The 24162-nt window shown below is 40.4% G+C and overlaps 2 protein-coding genes across 5 annotated transcripts in view; one reads left to right on the top strand and one right to left on the bottom strand.

The window, feature by feature from the left end:
- PIR (pirin) overlaps positions 1 to 24162 on the top strand; it is a 106732-nt gene that overhangs the window by 59517 nt on the left and 23053 nt on the right. For 3 of the 4 annotated variants that reach the window (XM_036912928.2, XM_036912924.2, XM_036912925.2), the window contains 4 exons: positions 888 to 972; positions 16284 to 16350; positions 17467 to 17591; positions 19622 to 19666. In XM_036912928.2, the coding sequence (XP_036768823.2) occupies positions 888 to 972; positions 16284 to 16350; positions 17467 to 17591; positions 19622 to 19666 (322 nt within the window). The remainder of the gene's footprint in view (positions 1 to 887; positions 973 to 16283; positions 16351 to 17466; positions 17592 to 19621; positions 19667 to 24162) is intronic. The other variant, XM_036912927.2, reaches the window with a different exon arrangement.
- Positions 2090 to 3796, bottom strand: LOC130681942 (elongation of very long chain fatty acids protein 6-like). Its single transcript, XM_057495819.1, has one exon. The coding sequence runs from the start codon at positions 3613 to 3615 to the stop codon at positions 2950 to 2952; it is 666 nt and encodes a 221-aa protein (XP_057351802.1). The 5' UTR covers positions 3616 to 3796; the 3' UTR covers positions 2090 to 2949.

The following is a 24162-nucleotide window of genomic DNA, read 5'->3' as shown; positions in this document are numbered from 1 at the left end:
GTGATACTTCATGGATTATGTATATATTCATCTGTACCACATACCACTAAGCAGTTTTCTAAAGTATTTATACCAAGTTATAGTCCTACCAGCAGTGTATGTCTGAAAGTTGCAGTCACTCCACATTCTTGCCAAATTTGGTGTTACATGCTTTTTCACTTTTGTGTGTATTTTAAGTTTTAAGAAAAGTTAAACAGAACCACTGGGGCTTTGTGATTAATAATGAGACATCATCAAGTTCATAGCAACAGTGATAATCCCTTGAATTTTGGTCTACACCCATGATTCAGAATGGTGTCATACTGAATTACAAAGACTACTTAACTGTTGATGGAATCAAAGCCACTGTCGCTGGTGGAAAATCCTGTGAATGTTTGCCTTTCTTACATTTGGAGTTGTGGTGTTTTCAAGCCAGCCATGGTGGACCACCTTTTTTAAAAAAGATTTTTCAGGAGGGTCGATTCAGAACAATGAAAAATATTTACAGGCCAGTTTTTTTTGAATTTCAAAATGGACATGGCTTTAAGACCTGGAGAAGAAACATACATTTGGATGTGAGATAACCTACCATATCCAGTGGAGACTAGAAGGAGAAAGTTGGAGTAACAGTTGGCCAGTAAATTACCATTGGATGTCTGAGAAATGGCTGTGAAGAGACGGCCATCATCCTGCAAGTAGCTCGTCAACCATACTCTAAAGCTAGGAGGGCTGACTTCTAGACCAAGACCGTTAAGAGGAGCTGTAGTGGCAGCCTATCCCCTGCTTTAATAGCACTTCCCACGGATAAATTGTAAACATAATGGATCCAGGCCCCATCCCAGAAGGGCCCAGCTGAAGTGAAGAACTTGATTCTTGGAAAGGCACTGATGGTTTCCTTTTTTTTTCAGTCCAAGATTTACACTCGCACACCAACCTTATATCTGGACTTCAAATTGGATCAAGGAGCAAAGCATTCCCAGCCTATTCCTAAAGGTATGATGGGTTCTGGGGTTTAGTAATCAATTCAGGAAAAAAAAAAACCCAAGGGGCTGCTTTCTCTGTACTGTGCTTGTTTCTGAACCTCAGCACAAACTTCAGTGAACTTGATGTTTAACTGTGTTTAAATTAGCAAATGCTGCTGGGGCCCTTCAATTTAAGAGAGTCAGGTAGAATTTATAGAACATAAAGCCCAGACTGTCTGGGCCACCCTCGTCATTTGGTAAGTGTGAACACTAAGCCCACCTGATTAGTTACTTGTCCAAGGCCACCTGAAACCTTGCTGGACAAGGCATACCTTTCCCGTGTCTCCCCACTTCCCAGCTACTATTGACTCACCAGTGTTCCCAGAGATTCTAACTGTGTCGTTTAGAAACAAGTGCAGCCTTGATTGAGATACAGGTGTCTCTTGATAAAGGTATTGTTATGGAGGACTTAGCGTTAGGTGGACATTTAATCCAAAGAATAATTAGAAAACTTCCAAGTGTTTAAGGCCAATTTTATTTTTAAAATAAACACTTATTTTAAAATAAATAACCTCAGGTTACACGGATTGTCCACAGTGCATTTAGCAATTCCCTATGAATAGGCTCTCCCTTTGTTCCTGGTGCTTGGCTACTGCACACTGGTCTGTAGCAAGCATCCTTGTGCACGTGTCCTTCCATATGGGGACTTGCTTTGTTGTGGTGGGTTTCCAGGGATGGCCACAAGGTATGTGCATGTTTCATGGTAAAAGACATTGTCAGGCTGCAATCCAAAAAGGCAGTCACGCTTTCCATCAGCAGTGTGAGAGAGCACCAGGTTCTTCCTGCTTCTTCCCATTCATTTGTGTTCTACACTTAGTCACCACCCTATGCTGCCTCCTGAGAGTGTGTGTATCTGTGAGCTTACAAAGCTGTACTTCTCCTATTGGTCATTGTAAGTTTGAAACCTGAGGTTTGTTCTCAAAAACATTTTTGGAGGGATCCAAAAGCAAGCAGCTTGGAAACGCACACCTCTTTGTGAGTCACTGTAAAACTCACTTGAAACAATTCTGTTATAAACCCAGCTTTTTTTTTTTTTTTTTTTTTTTTTTTTTTTTAAAATAATTTTTGAATTTTATTTTTTCTATTCTGTATTTACTCTGTTCAAAAGCCTGGAGCAACTGAACCAAGGAAAATGCTTCCTATCTCATTTAGGATCAGAAATCATAGTTCATCTATCAGAGCTGCTCCGAGATGGAGCTACACCTTTAGGAACTGGCTGCATTGTTTCCATCCTCCCAGGAAGAACCCTGGGGGAAAAAAATTGTGCCCCTTTGGTTTGGCACATTCACCAGCCTGAGGCTGTGCGGTGAAGGGGAAAATACGCCTTTCTCTCAGTGGAAGTAATAGTTGTTTATATCCAGTTTCATAAGAGGTGATTAAGACATCTTTTCTCATGGGGCTGCAGCTTAACACTTCTTAAAAAGGCTTTAATTTTTGCAAAAGCATTACTGTCCAAGGTATACGTCCTGTGTCCCTTCCACTGGTATCTGCTCTGTTGGCTCCAGTTTAGTGTCAGAAAAGATTAGAAGTATCGTGTGTGCGCGCACACACAGTTTCTCACGTAAACGTTCATCCTTAGAGAAATGTAACACTTAACTATTTTTTCTTTCCGTTTAGTGTTAATAGCCTTTGTTTGCCTTCAATTTCTCTCTCTGTGCCTCTGGCTCCCTTTCCTTCCCATGTGTCCTAGAGTTGTCAGATAAAGAGGGATCGGGGTCTTCCAGCAGCAGTCCTTGGAGATGGAGGTGCACTCAGTGAGTCCTCACCCATAAAGGATCATAAACTTACTGGGTCAAGTCAACCTAATTATCCCTAAGCTGCCTTGGGTTTTGTGTTTGCTCATATGTTTTGTTGTAGCTGCACCATATGTGATTCCTTGTGCCATTTTTCTTTTGTCTATTATTTTTCTTGATGACCCTGAGCTATGGCTTCCTCCTCAGTTCCAACACTACTCAGCCTTTGTGGTTTTCCTCATCTTGCCGATGTAGGCCTCAAAGAAGAAGTGGCAGAAGAGCACAAGGTAGCTGAGGTACATGAGGGAGGACCAGAAGATGTTCTGAAAGTGAGAGTAACACTGGTCCTGCTGCATCCAGGAGAAGACCAGATAGTTAATGACACAGCCCACCAGCATCTGAGTGATCTGGGACAAGGTGATGAACATGGCAAACTTCCGGGACACTCGGAAACCTGCCGCTCGCAAGGCATAGTAAGAGTACATCACGGCGTGCACGCCATAGTTCATAGTCATGAACCAACCCCCCCCGGCAACCATGTCCTTGTAGGAGTACCAGGAGTACAGGAGCACAGTGATGTGGTGGTACCAGTGCAGGAAGATCAGCTTTTGCTTCCTCAAAATAATGAATATTGTATCTCCTAGCTCGGGTGCTTTGCTTAGCACAAATGCATAAGCCCAGAACTTGCTGACAGGTCCATTGTAAAAACTCTGGTCACAGACTGACTGCTTCAGGCCCTTGGTCATCAAAATGTACACCATATAAGCACCAGTTCGAAGAGCACCGAATATACAGTTTTCCTGCATCCATTGAATGGCTTCATTCTCGTTGAACTGCTTTTCGAATTCATATTCTTGTAAAGTCAACACTGACATGTTCATTGGGGCTGGTCTTCGGTGTCGCTACGTGTTTTCGCTCGGTCTCCGGCGGTGGGTCTCTCCCAGCCTCTCAGCTACATCCAGGGCTGAGCATTGCCTGTGCCTCGGCTCCCAGCTCCTCGCTCTGGGGCTCTCCTCCTCCCGGCGTCCGCATCCACCGTAGGAGGAAATGAATGCCTTGCGGTCTTAGTGCCCGCACGTTTGTCCATCACCATAAACCCAGCTTTGAAGCAGAACTTCCAGTTCTACTGCGTCTGTGCTCTTTTTCTCAGTGTCTCTGTCTTTCTCTTGCACGTGCACGCACGCGTGCGCACATACACACCTACACACACTTGTCCATGCCTGCATTGCATTAGGTGACAAATGCAAAGTTAGGGCTTTCTGTCCTTAGGTTAGGTCAGGTATTATAAAGCACTTAGTAGCTACACACTTGATAGTTCTGGGTGTCTCACATATTGCCTGGTAAAACTGGGCTGCATACATTTTATAATTAAGTCATTCAAGTCAAGGTCACCCTTTCCCCTTTTTTTAAAGCCACCATTCCAGGTCAAATTCCATTATAAAATCCAAGGACTGTCTAAATTAATTTTATTTCAGTGCTCTGCTGCATCAAATATTCCTTGAAATGTGTGAGCCATTGGCTGAGTCCTGGACATGTTTTGTTTATAACATTTTGATTGTTTTGTTACTCATGGTAAAGGGATTTGACATGGATGTCTGGGTTGTTTGGCTTTTGACGTGAGCTTTGCAATCTAATTTAATGTTGATGTCTTTGTATCATTACCAAACTAATAGAGGCATCCACTGCTACCATCCCATCCCTGATACCAGAAAAATGCATGTTTCCCAAGTGACCCCCAGTTAAAGGAGATTGGAAGCATTTCTCATGAATCAGGCTAGGTTTTATCTGAATTCCTTCCCATAAATAGCATAAGAATCAATTTTGACCATCTCTTTATTTCCTTCATCTGAGACACATTTTGGTGGAGTTGTGCTAATTTTGCTGAAAACAGATGTTTCATGCAGTGCTGATCTGGAAGGCAGTTGATATCAGGAATTGAGCTGGATGGTGCATCACTCACCAGGAATCCAATTTGTCAAGTCTCTGACAGTACCAGATTCTTTTCACATTGGCCACATGTTTTTCATGTTAGTTCTTGGCTAAAATAAGAAGTAGTAGTTGTTATTTGCAGTGACATTTACTAAGCAATCTGATTTTCCTTGTGGTACACTGATATACAGATAATACTGTTTGTGATCATTCATTGAGAAGGACATACATCAGTATTTCTAGGAAAATATCAAGTTTTCCCGAGAAACCTGTGACTTATGATCCTCATGTCCCCTTTGTCTTCTGACTGCATTGGAGTTTGGCCCTCTGTGTTCCCATCTTCCTTCATAGCATCTCTGCTACTGGGTATTTACAAGCAAGATCTGCAAACTAAACATGGAGGATTGTTGTGGGATGGAAAAACTTGATTTTGTAAGCTTCTTTTGCTTCCTTCAGCTTTTTACTTTTCTTTACAGTGTCTATACATCAGTCCACAAAATTTCTTTAGAGGACATAGAGCCTCCCTTCCCCTACTGTGGTAAGCAGAATAATGGCCCTGCAAAGATAGCCACATTCTAATCCCTGGAAGCTGGGAATATGTTACTCTATATGGTAAAAAGGACATTGCATATGTGATTATGAGTCTTGAGATGGGGAGATTAGCCTGGATAATCCAGGTGGGCCCAATACAATCACAAAGATCTGTGTCAGTAAAAGGAGGGAAATGCAAGTCAGTGAGAAAAAGAGAAGCAAAGATCAGTGACGCAACCACTGGTTTTGAAAATGGAAGAGGCTATAAGCCAAGGAATTAGGGACAGGCCCTAGAAGCCACAAAAGGCCAGGAAAGGAGCTCTTCCCTAGAGCCTGCAGAAGGAATACCGCCCTGCCAGCACCTTGATTTGAGACCCACTTTTGGACTTTGGACCTCCAGAACTAAAAGAGAATAAATTTGTATTGTCTTAAGCCACCAAGTTTGTGGTAATTTGTTACAGCAGCCGTAGGAAACTAACACACCCTCTTAAATATTGTCAGTGTATTTTTACTTTCGTGTTTCCCTTCTCAGGGAAGAAATAAGGACATTAGCCACATCAATTACATCTCAGTAAAGGTGGGGGAGAAAAGAAATGCTTCAAAACACTTTTTAAAAAGTAAATCGTAATGCTGTGCATATAGTGGCTACTCAGTATGTCACATTAGGATATGTTTAAATAAATCTTTCTGTATTAGTGAACTATCGCTGCACAACACATTATTCCAAAACGTAGTGGCTTGAAACAGCATTGGTTGCCTCCTGGTGCCTCACAGGTTAGCTGTGTGCTCAGGCTCGGGGACTCTCACAAGGCTGCCATCCAGGTGCCAGCAGGGGCTGTGGTCATCCCAGGGCTCGGCTGGGAAGGCTGCGCTTCCAAGCGTGCACCCAGTGCTTGGTGACAGCATTCAGCTTATGGAGTGCTGCTGGCCGCAGTCTGCTCTTGGTTCCTTGCCACCCGGGCCTCTCCATAAGGCAGCTCCCCACACGGCCCCTGGCTTCGTCAGGGCCCGCAAGTGAGAGAGCAGAAGAGGAGGAGCAAGATGGAAGCCAGAGTGTTTATGTGACCTAGTCTCGGGCATGACATTCCATCACTGTGCCTTACTCTCCTGGTTTGAGCCACGTCACTGGGTGAAGCCCATACTCAGGCGAGAGGGGATTACCCAGGGCGTGAATACCAGGGGGCAGGGGGTGTTATAGAGTCAACTTGCCAAACTTATGATCTTGGTTCAGAACGTCACACATCTAATGCCTCAGGAATGAAGTACTGATGTTTTTTATATGCGTGAACCTGGAGAAATACACGGCGAGTTCTTCTCAGAGTGCCTGTCTAAATGTCTTTGCAGAGTCATCATCAACTTTTTAAAGGAGAAGTCCCCAAATGTGAATGATTCAAGTGGGATTTTACATTTTCAGGTGTTTTTATAGAGAGAGCAAAGGCTAATTTTCCTCACTATACAGAATACATGATTTAATTCATGTGTGGTTTTTGCAAAGCTCTCTACTTACCAGTAGTGCATTAGAAAGTTCAATCACCATTCTCTTCATACTTAGAATATATGCCCAACAGCTATGAATGCTAGTCAGTAAGGCAGCAGAACAGTGATGAACATGAACCAGAACCCAAAATATAAAATTATCTGTTGATAAGCTTCGTATTACATTCCTTTGGGTGGGTTATTTATCTCTTTTATGCTGATTAGCTCATTCTAAGAGCTCTTTGTGTATTCCAAATACTAGTCATTGTCAGTTATTTGTGTTGTAAAGATCTTCTCCCTTTTACCGTTTCACTCTTCTATACTATTTTTTTGTATTTTAATAAATCACAATTCTTTCAGTGTATCAATCTATTCCTTAAGGGTTAGTATTTTCTGTGACTTCCTTAATAATCTTTCCCTAGCCCAAGGTCATGAAAATTTTCTGCTATAGCTGCTCTGCTTTTTTGCCTACCATATTCGTATATCTACACCTGGAATTGATTTTCTTTTAATTTTTTATTAAGGTATGATAGATATGCACTCTTATGAAGGTTTCACATGAAAAAACAATGTGGTTACTACATATACCCATATTATCAAGTTCCCACCCATACCGCAATGCAGTCACTGTCCATCAGTGCAGCAAGATGCCAGAGATCCATTATTTGCCTTCTCTGGGCTACACTGTTCTCCCCGTGATCCCCCTAACACCATGTGTACTAAACATAATACTTCTCCATCCCTCCCCACATGCCCTGCCACATCCCTCCCCTTTGGTAACCACTAGTCCCTTCTTAGAGTCTCTGAGTCTGCTGCCATTTTGTTCCTTCAGTTTTGCTTCATTGTTATACTCCACAAATGAGGGAAATCATTTGGCATTTGTCTTTCTCTGCCTCACTTATTTCACTGAGCATAATGTCCTCCAGCTCCATCCATGTTGTTGCAAATGGTAGGATTTGTTTCTTTCTTATGGCTGAATAATATTCCATTCTGTATATGTACCACCTCTTCTTTATCCATTCATCTACTGATGGACACTTAGGTTGCTTCCATATCTTGGCTATTGTAAAAAGTGCTGCGATGAACATAGGGGTGCATATGTCTTTTTGAATCTGAGAAGTTGTATTCTTTGGGTAAATTCCAAGGAGTGGGATTCCCGGGTCAAATGGTATTTCTATTTTTAGTTTTTTGAGGAACCTCCATATTGCTTTCCACAATGGCTGAACTAGCTTAGATTTCCACCAGCAGTGTAGGAGGGTTCCCCTTTCTCCACATCCTCACGAACATTTGTTGTTCTTAGTCTTTTTGATGCTGGCCATCCTTACTGCTGTGAGGTGATAGCTCATTGTGGTTTTAATTTGCATTTCTCTGATGATTAGCAATGTGGAGCATCTTTTCATGTGTCTGTTGGCCATCTGAATTTCTTCTTTGGAGAGCTGTCTCTTCATATCCTCTGCCCATTTGTTAATTGGGTTATTTGCTTTTTGGGTGTTGAGATGTGTGTAAGTTCTTTATATATTTTGGATGTTAACCCCTTGTCGGATATGTCATTTACAAATATATTCTCCCATACTGTAGGATGCCTTTTTGTTTTGTTGAGGATGTCCTTTGCCGTACAAAAACTTTCTAGTTTGATATAGTCCCAAGAGTTCCTTTTTGCTTTTGTTTCCCTTTCTCGAGGAGATGGGTTCAGGAAGAAGTTGCTCATGCTTATATTCAGGAGATGTTTGCCTGTGTTGTCTTCTAAAATTTTATGGTTTCATGACTTACATCTAAGTCTTTAGTCCATTTTGAGTTTACTTTTGTGTATGGGGTTAAACAATAATCCAGTTTCATTCTCTTGCATGTAGCTGTCCAGTTTTGCCAACACCAGCTGTTGAAGAGGCTGTCATTTCCCCATTGTATGTCCATGGCTCCTTTATCATATATTGACCGTATATGGTTGGGTTTATATCAGGGCTCTCTAGTCTGTTCCATTGGTCTATGGGTCTGTTCTTGTGCCAGTACCAAATTGTCTTGATGACTGTGGCTTTGTAGTTGAGCTTGAAGTTGGGGAGCGTAATTCCCCCTGCTTTATTCTTCCTTCTCAGGATTGCTTTGGCTATTTGAGATCTTTTGTGATTCCATATGAATTTTAGGAGATTTTTCTCTAGTTCATTGAAGAATGCTGTTGGTATTTTGATAGGAATTGCATTGAATCTATAGATTGATTTAGGCAGTATGGCCATTTTGACAGTATTAATTCTTCCTATCCATGAGCACAGGATGTGTTTCCATTTATTGGTATCTTCTTTAATTTCTCTCATGAGTGTCTTGTAGTTTTCAGAGTATAGGTCTTTCACTTCCTTGGTTAGGTTTATTCCTAGGTATTTTATTCTTTTTGATGCAATTGTGAATGAAATTGTTTTTCTGATTTCTCTCTCTGCTAGTTTGTTGTTAGTGTATAGGAATGCCACAGATTTCTGTGTATTAATTTTGTATCCTGCAACTTTGCTGAATTCACATATTAGATCTAGTAGTTTTGGAGTGGATTCTTTAGGGTTTTTTATGTACAATATCATGTCATCTGCAAACAGGGACAGTTTAACTTCTTCCTTGCCATCTGGACGCCTTTTATTTCTTAGTGTTGTCTGATTGCCATGGCTAGGACCTCCAGTACTATGTTGAAGAGAAGTGGGAAGAGTGGGCATCCTTGTCTTGTTCCCGATCTTAGAGGAAAATCTTTCAGCTTCTCGTTGTTAAGTATGATGTTGGGTGTGGTTTTGTCATATATGGCCTTTATTATGTTGAGGTACTTGCCCTATATACCCATTTTGTTGAGCGTTTTTGTCATGAATGACTGTTGAATTTTGTCAAATGCTTTTTCAGCATCTGTGGAGATGATTATGTGGTTTTTGTCCTTCTTTTTGTTGATGTGGTGGATGATGTTGATGGATTTTCGAATGTTGTACCATCCTTGCATCCCTTGCATAAATCCTACTTGATCATGATGGATGATCTTTTTGATGTATTTTTGAATTTGGTTTGCTAATATTTTGTCGAGTATTTTTGCATCTATGTTCATCAGGGATATTGGTCTGTAATTTTCTTTTTTTTGTGGTGCCTTTCCCTTATTTTCATATTAGGGTGAAGCTGGCCTTATAGAATGAGTTTGGAAGTATTCCCTTCTCTTCTGTTTTTTGGAAAACTTTAAGGAGGATGGGTATTAGGTCTTCACTAAATGTTTGATAAAGTTCAGCGGTGAAGCCATCTGGTCTAGGAGTTTTGTTCTTAGGTAGGTTTTTGATTACCAGCTCAATTTCATTGCTGGTAATTGGTCTGTTCTGATTTTCTGTTTCTTCCTTGGACAGCCTTGGAAGGCTGTATTTTTCTAGAAAGGTGTCCATTTCTTCTAGGTTTTCCAGCTTCTTAGCATATAATTTTTCATAGTATTCTCTAATAATTCTTTGTATTTCTGTGGCATCCGTAGTGATTTTTCCCTTCTCATTTCTGATTCTGTTTATGTGAATAGACTCTCTTTCTTTCTTGCTAAGTCTGGCTAGGGATTTGTCTATTTTGTTTATTTTCTCGAAGAACCAGCTCTTGCTTTCATTGATTCTTTCTATTGTTTTATTCTTCTCAGTGTTATTTATTTCTGCTCTAATCTTTATTATGTCCCTCCTTCCACTGAATTTGGGCCTCATTTGTTGTTCTTTTTCTAGTTTCATTAATTGTGACTTTAGACTGCTTATATGGGATTGTTCTTCTTTCTTGAGGTAGGCCTGTATTGCAATATACTTTCCTCTTAGCACAGCCTTGGCTGTGTCCCACAGATTTTGTAGTGTTGAATTATTGTTGTCAGTTGTCTCCATATATTGCTTGATCTCTGTTTTTATTTGGTCATTGATCCATTGGTTATTTAGGAGCATGTTGTGAAGCCTCCATATGTTTGTGGGATTTTTTCATTTTCTTTGCATAATTTATTTCTAGTTTCATACCTTTGTGGTCTGAGAAACTGGTTGGTACAATTTCAATCTTTTTGAGTTTACTGAGACTCTTTTTGTGGCCTAGTATATGATCTATTCTTGAAAATGTTCCATGTGCACTTGAGAAGAATGTGTATTCTGTTGCTTTTGGGTGTAGAGTTCTGTAGATGTCTGTCAGGTCCATCCGTTCTATTGTGTTGTTCAGTGCCTCTGTCTCCTTAGTTATCTTCTGTCTGGTTGATCTGTCCTTCAGAGTGAGTGGAGTGTTGAAGTCTCCTAGAATGAGTGCATTGCATTGTATTTCCCCCTTTAATTCTGTTAGTATTTGTTTCACATATGTGGGTGCTCCTGTGTTGGAAGCATAGGTATTTATAATGGTTATATCTTCTTGTTGGACTGACCCCTTTATCATTATGTAATGCCCTCCTTTGTCTCTTGTAACTTTCTTTGCTTTGAATTCTATTTTGTCTGATACAAGTACTGCAACACCTGCTTATGTCTCCCGGTTAGTTGCATGAAGTATCTCTTTCCATCCCTTTACTTTTAGTCCGTGTATGTCTTTGGGTTTAAAGTGAGTCTCTTGTAGGCAGCATATAGATGGGTCTTGTTCTTTTATCCATTCAGTGACTCTATGTTTTTGATTGGTGCATTCAGTCCATTTACATTTAGGGTGATTATCGATAGGTATGTACTTATTGCCATTGCAGGCTTTAGATTCGTGGTTACCAAAGGTTCAAGGTTACCTTCCTTACTATCTAAGAGTCTAACTTAACTCATTTAATATGCTGTTGCAAACACAATCTAAAGGTTCTTTTCTTTTTCTCTTCCTTTTTCTTCCTCCTCCATTCTTTATATATTAGGTATCATATTCTGTATTGTTTGTCTATCCCTTGATTGACTTTGGGGATAGTTAATTTAATTTTGCATTTGCTTAGTAATTAGCTGTTCTACTTTCTTTACGGTGGTTTTATTACCTCTGGTGACAGCTGTTAAACCTTACGAACACTTCCATCTATAGCAGTCCCTCCAAAAAGACTGTAGAGATGGTTTGTGGGAGTTAAATTCTCTCAGCTTTTACTTATCTGGAAATTGTTTAATCCCTTCTTCAAATTTAAATGATAATCTTGCTGGATAAAGTTATCTTGGATCCGGCAATTCTGCTTCATGGCATTAAATACATCATGCCACTCCCTTCTGGCCTGCAAGGTTTCTGCTGAGAAGTCTGTTGTTAGCCTGATGGGCTTTCCTTTGTATGTGATCTTATTTCTCTCTCTGGTTGCTTTTAATAGTCTGTCCTTATCCTTGATGTTTGCCAATTTTATTACTATATGTCTTGGTGTTGTCTTCCTTGGGTCCCTTGTGTTGGGAGATCTGTGGATCTCCAAGGCCTGAGAGACTATCTCCTTCCCCAGATTGGGGAAGTTTTCAGCAATTACCTCCTCAAAAACACTTTCTATCCCTTTCTCTCTCTCTTCTTCTTCTGGTATCCCTATAATGTGAATATTGTTCTGTTTGGATTGGTCACACAGTTCTCTCAATATTCTTTCATTGTTGAGATCCTTTTTTCTCTCTGTGCCTCAGCTTCTTTGTATTCCTCTTCTCTAGTTTGTATTTCATTTATCGTCTCCTCCACCGTATCCAACCTGCTTTTAATACTCTCCATTGTGTTCTTCAATGATTGGATCTCCGACTGGAATTCATTCCTGAGTTCTTGGATATCTTTCTGTACCTCTATTAGCATGTTCATGATTTTTATTTTGAACTCCATTTCAGGGAGAATCATAAGGTCCATGTCATTTAAATCTTTCTCCAGAGTTATATTAATTTTACTGTGGACCAATTTCCTTTGGTGTTTCATATTTGTATATTGCGCCCTCTAGTGTCCAAAAGCTCTACTCTCTGGAGCTGCTCAGCTCCTGAAGCAGTGTCGGGGGTCGCAGGGGAGTGGTATTGGTGCCCTGTTCTGTGAGGTCTGCTCTTTTCTCCAGGTGTATGCAGTCTGGCACAGCCCTCTTTTCCTGTTGCTCTCTCAGGATAACTTCCACCAACTATTTTTTTGAAGTGTATGCTGTTTTAGGAGGAAGCCTCTGTCTCACTTCTCATGCCACTATCTTAATCCTCCTGCAATTGATCTTCATGCACGGTGAGGTACAATCACATTTTTTTAAAATGTGGTTTTGAGAGGAGGAAAAGGACAGAATCCATGATGGGAAATATCATGAACTTTTTCAGGAGCTCACAGTTCACTGAATCATCCTATAGTAATAATAATAGCAACATATATTAAATGCCGACTGTTTGCCAGAAACTACTTTAATAACTTCCTTTGTATTAACACCTGCAGTTCTCACAAGTCCACGAGATAAGGACTATGATTGTCTCAGTTTTCATACGAGGAAACTGAGATACAGGGAGGTTACTTACCTGACTTCAACTTAATTCAAGGTCAACCAGCTAGTGAGTGTTGGGGCTGAGATTCTAACCTACATAGTCCGACTTTCACTATAGCTCTTTACTAAGGGCCAGACGAATGGCCCTATAGTGAACAGTACCCTATTGGTAGTGCCTTGGGCATATTGGTAAATAAACCCAAGATTTTGTAGATAGGTCTAGAAAAATGAGTATTTAAAAATTTTTTTAAATGAATTATCTCATCAGTTTGAGAATTATATCATGTTTTTTAATATGTCATTTTTAAGAGGGAACAGATTAAATTGATGGTTAATGTAAAGAAACTATTCTAAGAATGTAACACATTTCAATTTTGACAAGGGTGTAGTTTTTTTCATATTTTCCAGGTCCTACTTAAAAATTTTTTCTTTCAATAAAAATGATAGCATAAAGCGAATTTAAGGTCATGATATCAGCAGGCCATAACGGGAAGATTGTGTACTTCAATTCAGGGAAACAGGCGCCAAGGGAAAATAAAAACAGGAAAACTCCAAAAAAAAAAAATTTTTTTTCTTTCAAGGCAGTCAGTTGTCTAAATATGCCCTATGATAATCTTAGGAATACTTACGACATCCTTTGTTTATTTCAGCTTTATTGTTTTCTGAGCTTTTATTTAATCCTTAAAGTTCTTTGTATTTTAGTTCATTGTCTATAAACTTGGCTTCAGTCTAAGTTCAGATGCCTAAAATAGTTTCTGTTTTGTAGTCCTAAATATAATTTTGTGATTATAACTACATATTTGAATTATTTTCTGAGCAATGAAAAACCAACTGTGAATACAGTATATTTGAAGAGGAAAAAAGGTCTATTCAAATAAAACCAAGAAACAATAACGTGTATTATTATAGTTAAAAATGATCACATTAAATGTCTTGTTGGCAGGAAAGCTTCTATGTAGACTTAGTCTAAAGAGCAGGATAAGCTTCCAGGAGATTTTGGTACATTTCTCTCTTGCTGTTTTTTTAGCAAGAAAATGATCAGTGGAGTTTGTCCTCCAGCGGGCTGTGCTCCATTCTGAGCACATAGACAGCTGTCTTCTGAGATTTTACATTCCAAAGAGCTTACGTGCTGATATATTTCTCATTCAAAATGTTAAATTTTATCTATTTCTCAGTTTTTCTGTTCTTCTCAGTTACTCATTTCTGTTGCAATGAGTATCATCAGTGCAGCCTGAGCCCTAGGGGGAGGTTTTTTCGTAGGTTGCAGTTGTCCTTGCTTACCATATAGATCTTTAGAGATGGCTCTTAATGTTATGTGTCCATGGATCATGTCAACCATAGTATGATCATTCTAGAGTGTATGAAACATTCTGACTAGATTTTACTCTGGAAAGCCAGTGGTCTCAACTATGTTTATGTTGGTACCATTCTATGTAGTATCTTTGGGCATTTCGTTATTGCTGTCACTCATCAAATTCCGTAAAATGGACATTTTTGTATTCTTTTGCAGAGGTTCCCACAACATCATGTGATAACCTATCTCTTTTCCAGACTGCAGAGCTATAAAGTTCACATCTGTATTGCTGTTTTAGTTCTCAGATGGGGGTGAAATGCCTGTGTGTGGCAAGCTTATAGATCTTACAGTGAGCTGTCAGTTGCTATATGATTAGAAAGCCCACCTTGTATTACTTGTACTAGACTGCAGTGTTTGTTGCCACACAGACAATATCCAAAGTGGTACTTGACGGGGACAGTGAGGATCCGTTTTCTACATTTTGTGAAATAACACTGCTGAGCTTTGCTCAATGTATGGTGCAGACCACCCAGGGACTGGTGGCTTGGAGTTGAGGGGGATCCTCTGGGGAGTGTGAGGCCATCTCTATGGTGATGACCCTTCTCTAGCTTGGGTCATAGCCCATCAGAGGCACACATAGCAGCCACTGCAACCTCCTGACCTGCATAAAATCAGAGGAAAGTGCAAAGAGAAGGAAGGGGCAGGGAAGGGAACTGACATTTGGTAAATGCCTGCTAAGTGTGGGCATTGTGCAGAGAAGACAAAAAACCTATGACACACACACATATATATATATTGTATATGTACATGCAGACATGTGTATACCGTATGCAGCAGCACGTGACCATCACAGCAGCCCTGGGGTGTACATAGTATTTCCTTATTTTACAAACCAAGAGATGGGCTCAAAGGGGTTAACAGTCTGGTCCTAGATCTCCTTGAGGGTCATTGCTGATTTTCACACCTGCCCCCCATTCTGCCTGGGACTGTGTGTGTGCATTTTGGTTGCTGTTTCAGTCACGTAGTTGATTGGTTTGCTTCAGTGCCACAAGGCCCCTCTAAAGTTGCTGCTGCCGTCCTTCCTCCTTTCCCGGAGGGCTTTGCTGGGCCAGAATTAATGAAGGAGGCACAGCAAGCAGAGCAGGTATGGTGCTGGAGAAGTGTTGGGCCAGACTGAGAAGGGTCTGTCTGCTAGGGTTGCTAGGGTCAGGAGTTCCTGGGGAACAGGGAGCCATTGAAGGGTTTTAAAGTGGGGCTTCTACAGAGATCGCATTTGCTGTGTGTAGAAAATGGATCATTCTCCTCTCTAGAAATATGGATTATTCCTTTTTTCTGAAATATTTGAGAGTAAACTTGCAGACATGATACCCCTTTACCTTGAAATAAGTTTTAGCATATGTCTCCTAAAAACCAGGATATTTTCCTATGTAATCACAGTGTTCTTATAAAATTATGAAGTTGACATAATATTAGTAAAAACTTATAACCATCAATACAACACTATTATCTCTGTACAACTATTCAAAACGTGCCCACTGTCCCAGTAATGCTTTTTCTGGCAAAAAGAAAAAACAATTTCTAACCCAGGGTCACATGCCGCATTTAGTTGGCAGGTCTAATCTCCTTCCAAGGGAGTTCCTCGGTCTTCTTTCATTAAACGTACAGACGAGTTACTTTCTAGAATGTCCCTCAGTTTGGGTTTGTCTGACGTTTCCTCACCATTGGACCAAACTGTTAATCGCTTTCCCTTTCATCTTTGGAAAAAAGAGTTTTATTTATTTTCAACATTTTAATTTTTTTTAATTCAGAAGAAAGAGCACAAAGGATGAAATAATGAACATACGTTGCCATATTTATCTCCTATCTTTTCTGTTACAGATAAAATCATATAGGTGAGAGAAACTGCTCGCCTCCAATCCATTTTCTTTCCTTAGTCCTGTTCTCCTCTCTCCTTCCCTCTCCAGAGCTGAGGTTTGTCATGGATGCGGTGTGTCACCAGATCATGTTTTTCTACTTTCTCCAGACATACATGTAGGAGTAGTAGTAAAGTTCACTGAAATAATGAACTCTTAAGACTGGAGCAGGAGGAAAATGAACTGGGTTAGGGCAAGGAATGTAGGCCAAGAAAAGCTCTCATGAGGGACATTTGCAAGGATTGGGAACCTCCCTGGAAATGAGAGCAGATGCCACAGAAAATGATTTACATATTTAGAAGAAAAGTTTTACATTCTTTGTTTGGCTAAAGGAGGTCTGACTTAAATGTGCTCCTGATTAAGCTGTCCTACAGGGCCAGAAGTAAAATGTGACCCCTCTCCCAACTCATTTTCTTTGTCATTGCGCAAGGGGAAGGAAGAGCTTCGCAGCTGCAGAAAGCCAGTAGCTTGGACACCATTTTTGTAGAAGAAAGGAAACCATAGGGCCTGTGACCTCTGACCTCTAACAGAGCAGTACAGATGGGGGGATGGCATCAGTTCCTGGTGCAGACATGAAAGTGGGAGGAATGGCAGGGGAAGAAAGATGAGAAGGGCCTGAAAATCTCACAAGAGAGCTCTTTGCTGATGCAGTCCTGCCCTTAGCAGAGAAGGAATTCCAATAAGATGTGGTTCCTAAACATATAGTAATCCTTCAAATGATTTGCTTGCTTTGCCATAGCTTTGAGAAACAATGCTTAATGGAAATTAAACAAGGTCTAAGAGAAGCAAGTGCAGGTGGACAATATGTTAAAGAGACAAAAAGGGGGAATTGCCCCCCATTGCTATTCCATTCCCTCTAACACTTTGTGCTTCCCAAGCAGTCACATGACTTGTGGTATTACTGGTAAAGATGTGCTCCACGTCCTAATATAAGACTTTGACAAGGAGCAAAAATAGGTGGATGCACTTAATACATTGACTTGGCCATTCCTTGAAGAAAATACTTGGTCCTTCTGCATCATGTAGGAAGACAAAAAGGGAAACTAAACAGATGGAGGCCATTTGGTGTGGACTAGTTTTCTGCTTTGAGGGAGAGTAGGAATCAAGCAAAGGGGGCGGAGGAGAAATGAGATTAGAACAATCGAAGTAATCCCAAATACAAACTCAGTTGAGCAGTTGAGAGCTTTGAGGTTTTGTCAGACTCAGAAACCATTAATTTTTTAATACCTTTCAGCCACAAAGGTCAGGGGACAGGTTGTAAAAATTACGACACAGCCTTACAGTGGAAGGCTGGTTTCCCCGAGGATGAGTCATTTCTCTATGTTTTAACATGGACAGCTATGCAAACTCAAGCATCAAGTTTGTAAGCAAATAGTATATAGTACATTAAAGAACCAAGAAATTGAAATCACAAATAACCAAATTGCTGATAATATTTATGTCAGGATGAGCATGAAGGTCACAGAGATTTTCAGTTTAGATGTTATATGCTTTTGCAGTCTTAAAATACCTTAAAATGCCAGGTAGTTTTAAGTGCGAAGGGAATGCTGAAAATACACTTTTCTTCACTTGGTTGCACTTAGTTTCCAGTGAACTCACTCCTTTTCATCCATCCTAAAATAGTGCCTCAGTTCCAGGGATGCAGACATGAATGACCTCTGTCTGGCCTTTGGAGGCTCATGTACTCCCTGCAAGTGTGTGCACACAGGTTTTCAAGTGTATTACTTTTTTTTTCAAGTGTATTACTTTTATATAAATTCATGCATATTACTTTTATATAAGTCAAAAACAATAAAGACATTTGCTCTTTGAAAAATAAATTCGAACAATTTTCAATGGTGACATTTTTTTCAAAAGCAGTGAAGAAAGGGGTTTTGTTGCAGAGTTTTATTGTGAATCAGGCTAAATAGGACTGGGGAAGCTCAGCATCCATTAGAAAGCAGAGAGAAGGGTTCTAGAAGATCCCAGCCCTCCCGCTGGAGCCCTGTGAGATCGGGATGTGAATTGTTCACATGTTTTCAGCATCAACCGAGAACTTCCCTCCCTCAAACTGTGCCCCTTGAGCACCCCACTGTGCCTCACTCACCTTTGTGTCTCTTCCTACCACGAATGCACGTGAGTGGTAGACGCTCACTGAATGGTGGTGGACTGAGTGAGTGGGTCGGTAACGGAGAAGGAATGTGAGCTCTAAGCAGGTACTTCCCAAGGCCTTAAACGTAGCCTGGTAAAATCTCGGAGAGGAAAAACTGAAATTGGAATGTGATAAAATGCCCTCTGACTTCCACCTAAGTGTCTTTGTTCTGAACTTTCCTGATCCAGATTCAAGTTATGTTTTATCAGTTATACCTTTTCTGTTGTGTCTCCCTTGTGCGTTTCAACCCACCTGCCATCATAACCACATCCCTAAAGTATATTTGGTCCTCTGTGACCCTTCATGCCTGCCTTTGTTTTGCTGACTCTGTCACCATGTTGGCCCTCACACAGACCCAGTCTGGGCCCTGCCCCATCACCTTGAACTGTGCCCCACATTCCCTTCCCAGATCTCCTTTTCCACAGAAGACACAAGGAGTGGTGTCCCAACTCTGTCTTGAGCTGGCCATTTCTAGGTTCATGTCTCTCAGTGGCACTACAGCACCTCTTCTGGGCCCTGAGGACGGCACAGAAATATCCATGAAGACCCAGTGCTGCTGCTGGGAGAGCAAAGCGCAGGTTGTGGGTCTAAGCTCTTGTCCCACAGGCCATACAGTAGGAGTCTAGTGATTGCCAGGTACTCTCTTCACAGAGAAGTGCACACACTTCCAGGGAGTGCATGAGCCATCCAAAGGCCAGAGATCATTCATGTCTGCATCCCCGGAACTAAGGCACTATTTTAGGATGAATGAAAAGGAGTGAGTTCACTGGAAACTAAAATGCAACCAAGTGAAGAAAAGTGTATTCTCAGCATTCTCTTCACACTTTAAACTACCTGGAGGCACAGTGACCTTGAAGATAGGCCAGACTGGTGTGTTGCAGTTATTATTAGCATGATAAAACTAGAAGCTAAATAGCATGGTAGAACTGTTTGTTAAATAATTGTACATGGTCTACTTGGGTGGCTCGAACACATCTGGGGCCAAGTCATTTAGGTTAGGGTGTGTGCACACATGTGCGCCTGCATCTGTGTATGTGGTTGTGGGAGTGCGTGTTTTAGGCCATTGGAAGAACTTACATTCTTAAATATATATCTAAAAGAAAAAGGATTTCCTCTCTAAATGTATCTTTTACATCTGTTATATAAATGTATATATTTATATGTCAGATACAGAGATATTTGTCAAATATATTGTTATATCTTTGTTCCTTTCGGCCTTATGGACACTAACCTTTTAATGTCGCTGGTCCGTTTTCAGGGTGGACAAGCTTCATTTATACCATATGTGGAAATGTGCATATTGGTAAGTGATGGGTTCGTGGCTTTGGGTTCAGTTGTGATATAATCTACACTACTGAAGGTGAGGAAAGGCAAGCTGAAACTTTCATGTGATTGAACACCATGCCTCCTCCTGGCACTAGCCCTCTCTAGTCAGAGTGCATCGCGCTATGCCCAGGGCAGGGTGCCTCTCGGCTTCCAGCATGTTCAGTGAGGGAGAATATGAACACCAGTCATGAGCCCACAGACCAGCTTCCACCTGCCAGGAGTGTCTGTGTTTCTTGGCCCGAGGCTGTCTCTGAAGGCGAGACGGACTGCTCTGCCCCAATGCGGGCAGGACTCAAGTGCTAAGGAATCAACATTCTTGGAAACTGCCTTCGCCCCTCAGGTGGAATCACTCTGAGGCCTGTGTTTGCCCTTTTCCTAGAGTTGCCCCACGGGATTATGTTGAAGCTGCTCACTGTGCACGAGTACTTGATAACACACCCTTCCTGGTCTACCTTTTCTTAACTTTCCAATCCCTGGACTGATGTTCCCTGGAATTGCCTCCCAGATAAACTCCTTGCACTCAGATATGCACCTCAGGCTGTGCTTCTGGGAAAGCCTGAAGTTAGAGAACCATGTAGCATGACTGCATCTTTGGGCAGGACACTCCCAGCCCTGGATAGCTGGCTTACTGCTGACCATCTGCTTAGGACTTGAAGGCCACAACTGCAGCCATTTAACCATTCTTTGTATTCTCCAAAAGGGGAATTCAGTTGCCTGAAGTGATTCTTCTGGAAATAATGGTAACACAAACCCATGTGGTTTGGTTTTATATAGTAGAAATGGGCTTCGCTCCTCTTTCACTGAATAGCATTTCAATGATAGGTCAGAAGCAAAATATTTTACTTTTTATTTTTCCACAGTTTTTAATTGAAATATATAGTTGGCATACAAAATTAATTTCAGGTGTACAACATAGTGACACAACATTTATATACATTATGAAATGCTCACCATGGTAAGTCCAGTTATCATCTGTCACCATACAAAGGGAGTATGATATTATTGACTATATTCCCTATGCTGTACTTTTCATTCTGGTTAACTTTATTTATTTTATAACTGGAAGTTTGTACCTCTTTATCCCCTTCACCAATTCCTCTCATCCCTGCACCCCCTCTGCACCCCCTCTGTTATCTGTATTTACGAGTCTGTTTTGTTTTTTTAGATTCCACATAGAAATGAAATCCTGCAATATTTCTGTTTTTCTGTCTTACTTCACTTAAAGTAATATCCTCTAGCTCTTTCCATATCGTCACAAATGGCAAAATTTCATTCTTTCTTATGACTGAAAACCATTCCATTTATTTTTATACACACACACATACATGCATACCACCTCATCTTTATTCATTTATCTGTCAATGGACACTTCATTTGCTTCCATATATTGGGTATTGTAAATATTTTCTGCAATAAACATAGGGGTGCATATATATTTTTGAATTAGTGTTTTCATTTTCACCAGATAAATACTCAGAAGTGGAATTGCTGGATCGTATGATGGTTCTGTGTTTAGTTTTTTGAGGAACCTCCCTACTGTTTTCCACAGTGGCTGCATCAACTTACATTCCCACTAACAGGATAGGAGGGTTCCCTTTTCTCCCTTTAGACATTTTGACTGGTGTGAGGTGTTATCTTATTGTGGTTTTGGTTTGCATTTCCCAGATTAGTGATGTGGAGCATCTTTTAATGTGTCTGTTGGCCACCTTCTTGTCTTTGGAAAAATGTCTATTCAGAATCCTCTGCCTGTTTTTAAATCAGATTGCTTGGGGTTCTTTGATGTTGAGTAGTACTAGTTCTTTATATTTTGGATATTAACCCCATATCTGATACATCATTTGCAAATATCTTCCCTCATTCAGTAGGTTTCCTTTTTGTTTTGTTGGTGGTGTCCTTAGCTGTGCAGAAGCTTTTTAGTTTGATGTCTTCCCACTTGTTTAGTTTTGGTTTTGTTGCTCTCGCCTGAGGAGGCAGATCCAAAAAAATATTGCTAATATCGATATGTAAGAGCTTACTGCCTATGTTTTCTTTTAGAAGCTTTATGGTTTCAGATCTTGCATTTAGGTCTTTAATCCATTTTGAGTTTATTTTTGTATATGGGATAAGACAGTAATCCAGTTTCATTCTTTTGCATGTAGCCGTCCAGTTTTCCCAACATCATTTATTGAAGAGACTGTCTTTATCCCCATTGTATATTCTTGCCTTATTTGTTGTGTATTAATTTATGGTATAAGCACGGGTTTATTTCTGGACTGTCAGTTCTGTTCCATGGATCTATGGATCTATTTTCACGAAGGGGAGAAAAATCAAAACAATCTTCAAAACCTGTTTTAATCAGTAGTTACAGCATTGTTTCTTGACAGACGTTTGGTACAAAAATTTAACGAGTGGAAAGCTCAACAATTTGAGTGATAAGAATAGGACTTACACATCCATTTGGTTTTCTCTAGTGAGGCAGGATTTTCCTGAGTCATCTCTATTCACTGGCCTGCTCACCTCTGTTGGCCAGGGCCACAAGTGTAAAACATCTGGCAGGAAATGGGGTCACAGTCCATAGCGTTGGGATGAACTTGCATCTGTCCAAAGTAAACTGGACCATTGAGAGAATTCAGTTTGCAAAACTGGCCTCCGGGGACTCTGTGTTAGCCAATGAGTGACTGGCCAGATGACCTCATTTGAATTTCATTTCCTTCCCTTCCTCCTACCCACCCCCTAATAGAGATGTTAATGAGAAAAACAAAAGGGCAAGACCAAATCAACAGAGAAAAAGAAATGACAAAGCAGAAATAGCTATTAAATATATACTGGCACATAAAATCTATAGAGAGGATCCAGAAAATGCCTTTTGACTTTACTGCCTCAATTCTATCTTGCTTATAAAACCTGGATGGCACCAGCCAGCCACAGATGGCAGGAACTGATAAGCAAGTAATTGTCTTGTTCAAAATGTCATGTTATAACTGTATGTACTTAGTATAGCAGGCTGGAATAAATAGAGTTTAATTTGGGTTGAGAAAGTAATTTGGGGGGATTCCATACAATAGAGATTTAGGAGGAATATGACATGAAAATATTAATTGATGGAGGATGTGCTCAACAGATGGACATTGGTGGATTTAGTTTGAGTTAGGGACAGGTGGAGTTTTGAATGCTAGAGCATGCTGGACTTTTACTGGTTGTCTAAGTTAGTCAGAACAGACATTGTACAAAGTTCAAGGTGAGTACAGTGAAGTGATAGAACTGCCCTGTTAAGGACCCCCTGAAGAAGGGAAGGAGTTAACAGAACTAAAATGAGATGAGTAGAATTAGCACTTTCTTATTTAAAAAATGATTTATTTGAAATGTTTTATGCTTTTCCTGGATCTTAATTTTTGGTACACTGGTTTTTCTCAAGCCTTCTAAGCTGACTGTTGAGTAGTAAGAATTGTGCAGGAGAGATCTTTGACAACAATCTTTTATTGAGGCAACAAGTCCTTTGGCCCTCAGCTGAAATCTGTGCAGTATATGATAAAGAAAATAAATAAAAACTACATAGTCAGAAAACTAATGGGTCCCAAAGATACTAGCACTGAACCCCTTTGCTGCAGGTGGAGTGAAAATGACATGACACATTAACACAGGGATCAAAAAAAGGGCAGAGGAATTTATATCCCGTATCCCTGAATTTTGGGACAGTTGATCAGCTTGTATGCCAGGCCCCTAGAAGGAGCAGTATCAAGTATACTGGTGGGACTTAGAGAATATATTTAGAAATCTAAAAATATTTGTCTGTGGTTATTGAAGTGACAGCTGACTGGCTTATGTAGGTAGTAAAATGTTTCCAACTTAAGTAATTATACAGGCTTAGTCTGTACTCAGCCCTTTGCTTCTGGTTCTGGGTGGTGTTAAGCTTGACACAGCCCCTCGATCTCAATAAAGTTGAGGAAACATACTAAACATCTTCCAAACTGGCCTAATTTGCACTAACCAGTGTGCTCATTACATGGGGAATACCCTGAGTGAAGTGCTTGAGCATCCAGGATGATTAGCTCCCCTGGTCTACCTGTCCATTACTACTCCCTCCAGCCCAGTTAAAGTGGACTTAGAGGTAGTTGTGATCATTCTCAAATCTGTTTATGCCAGTTGCACCAATAATTGCAATTAAAGGATTTAATTAAACAATATGTATATCAATGAACTAATTGTGAAAAGACTCGATATTTCTAGAACAACTAAATCAAATGCTTTGTAAGCATGGATTACTGAAGAAAGCCCTTCAAATTAATGTGGGTGGGAGAACAGCAAAAGATTGGGGGAAACCAGTGTGATCTAGAAGGATTTCAGTGTTGCTTTATAAAGAAAGACGGTGCTTCAGTCCAATCAGCAGACCCACTTTCACTGTATTTCTACAATTTGGCAAGCAGATGCACATTTACACTTTAATTAAAAATAAAATGAGACATTTTTTCTTTTTCAATTAATGCTGATTGCATC

Source organism: Manis pentadactyla, chromosome X, assembly GCF_030020395.1.
Source record: "Manis pentadactyla isolate mManPen7 chromosome X, mManPen7.hap1, whole genome shotgun sequence".
Classification (NCBI taxonomy): Eukaryota; Metazoa; Chordata; class Mammalia; order Pholidota; family Manidae; genus Manis; species Manis pentadactyla.
Note: the sequence above shows the minus strand (reverse complement) of the source record. Positions and strands in the feature narration are given on the sequence as shown.

Coding starts and splice junctions, on each gene's coding strand:
- LOC130681942 (XM_057495819.1), bottom strand. CDS start 3,615: ATGAACATGTCAGTGTTGACTTTACAAGAATATGAATTCGAAAAGCAG.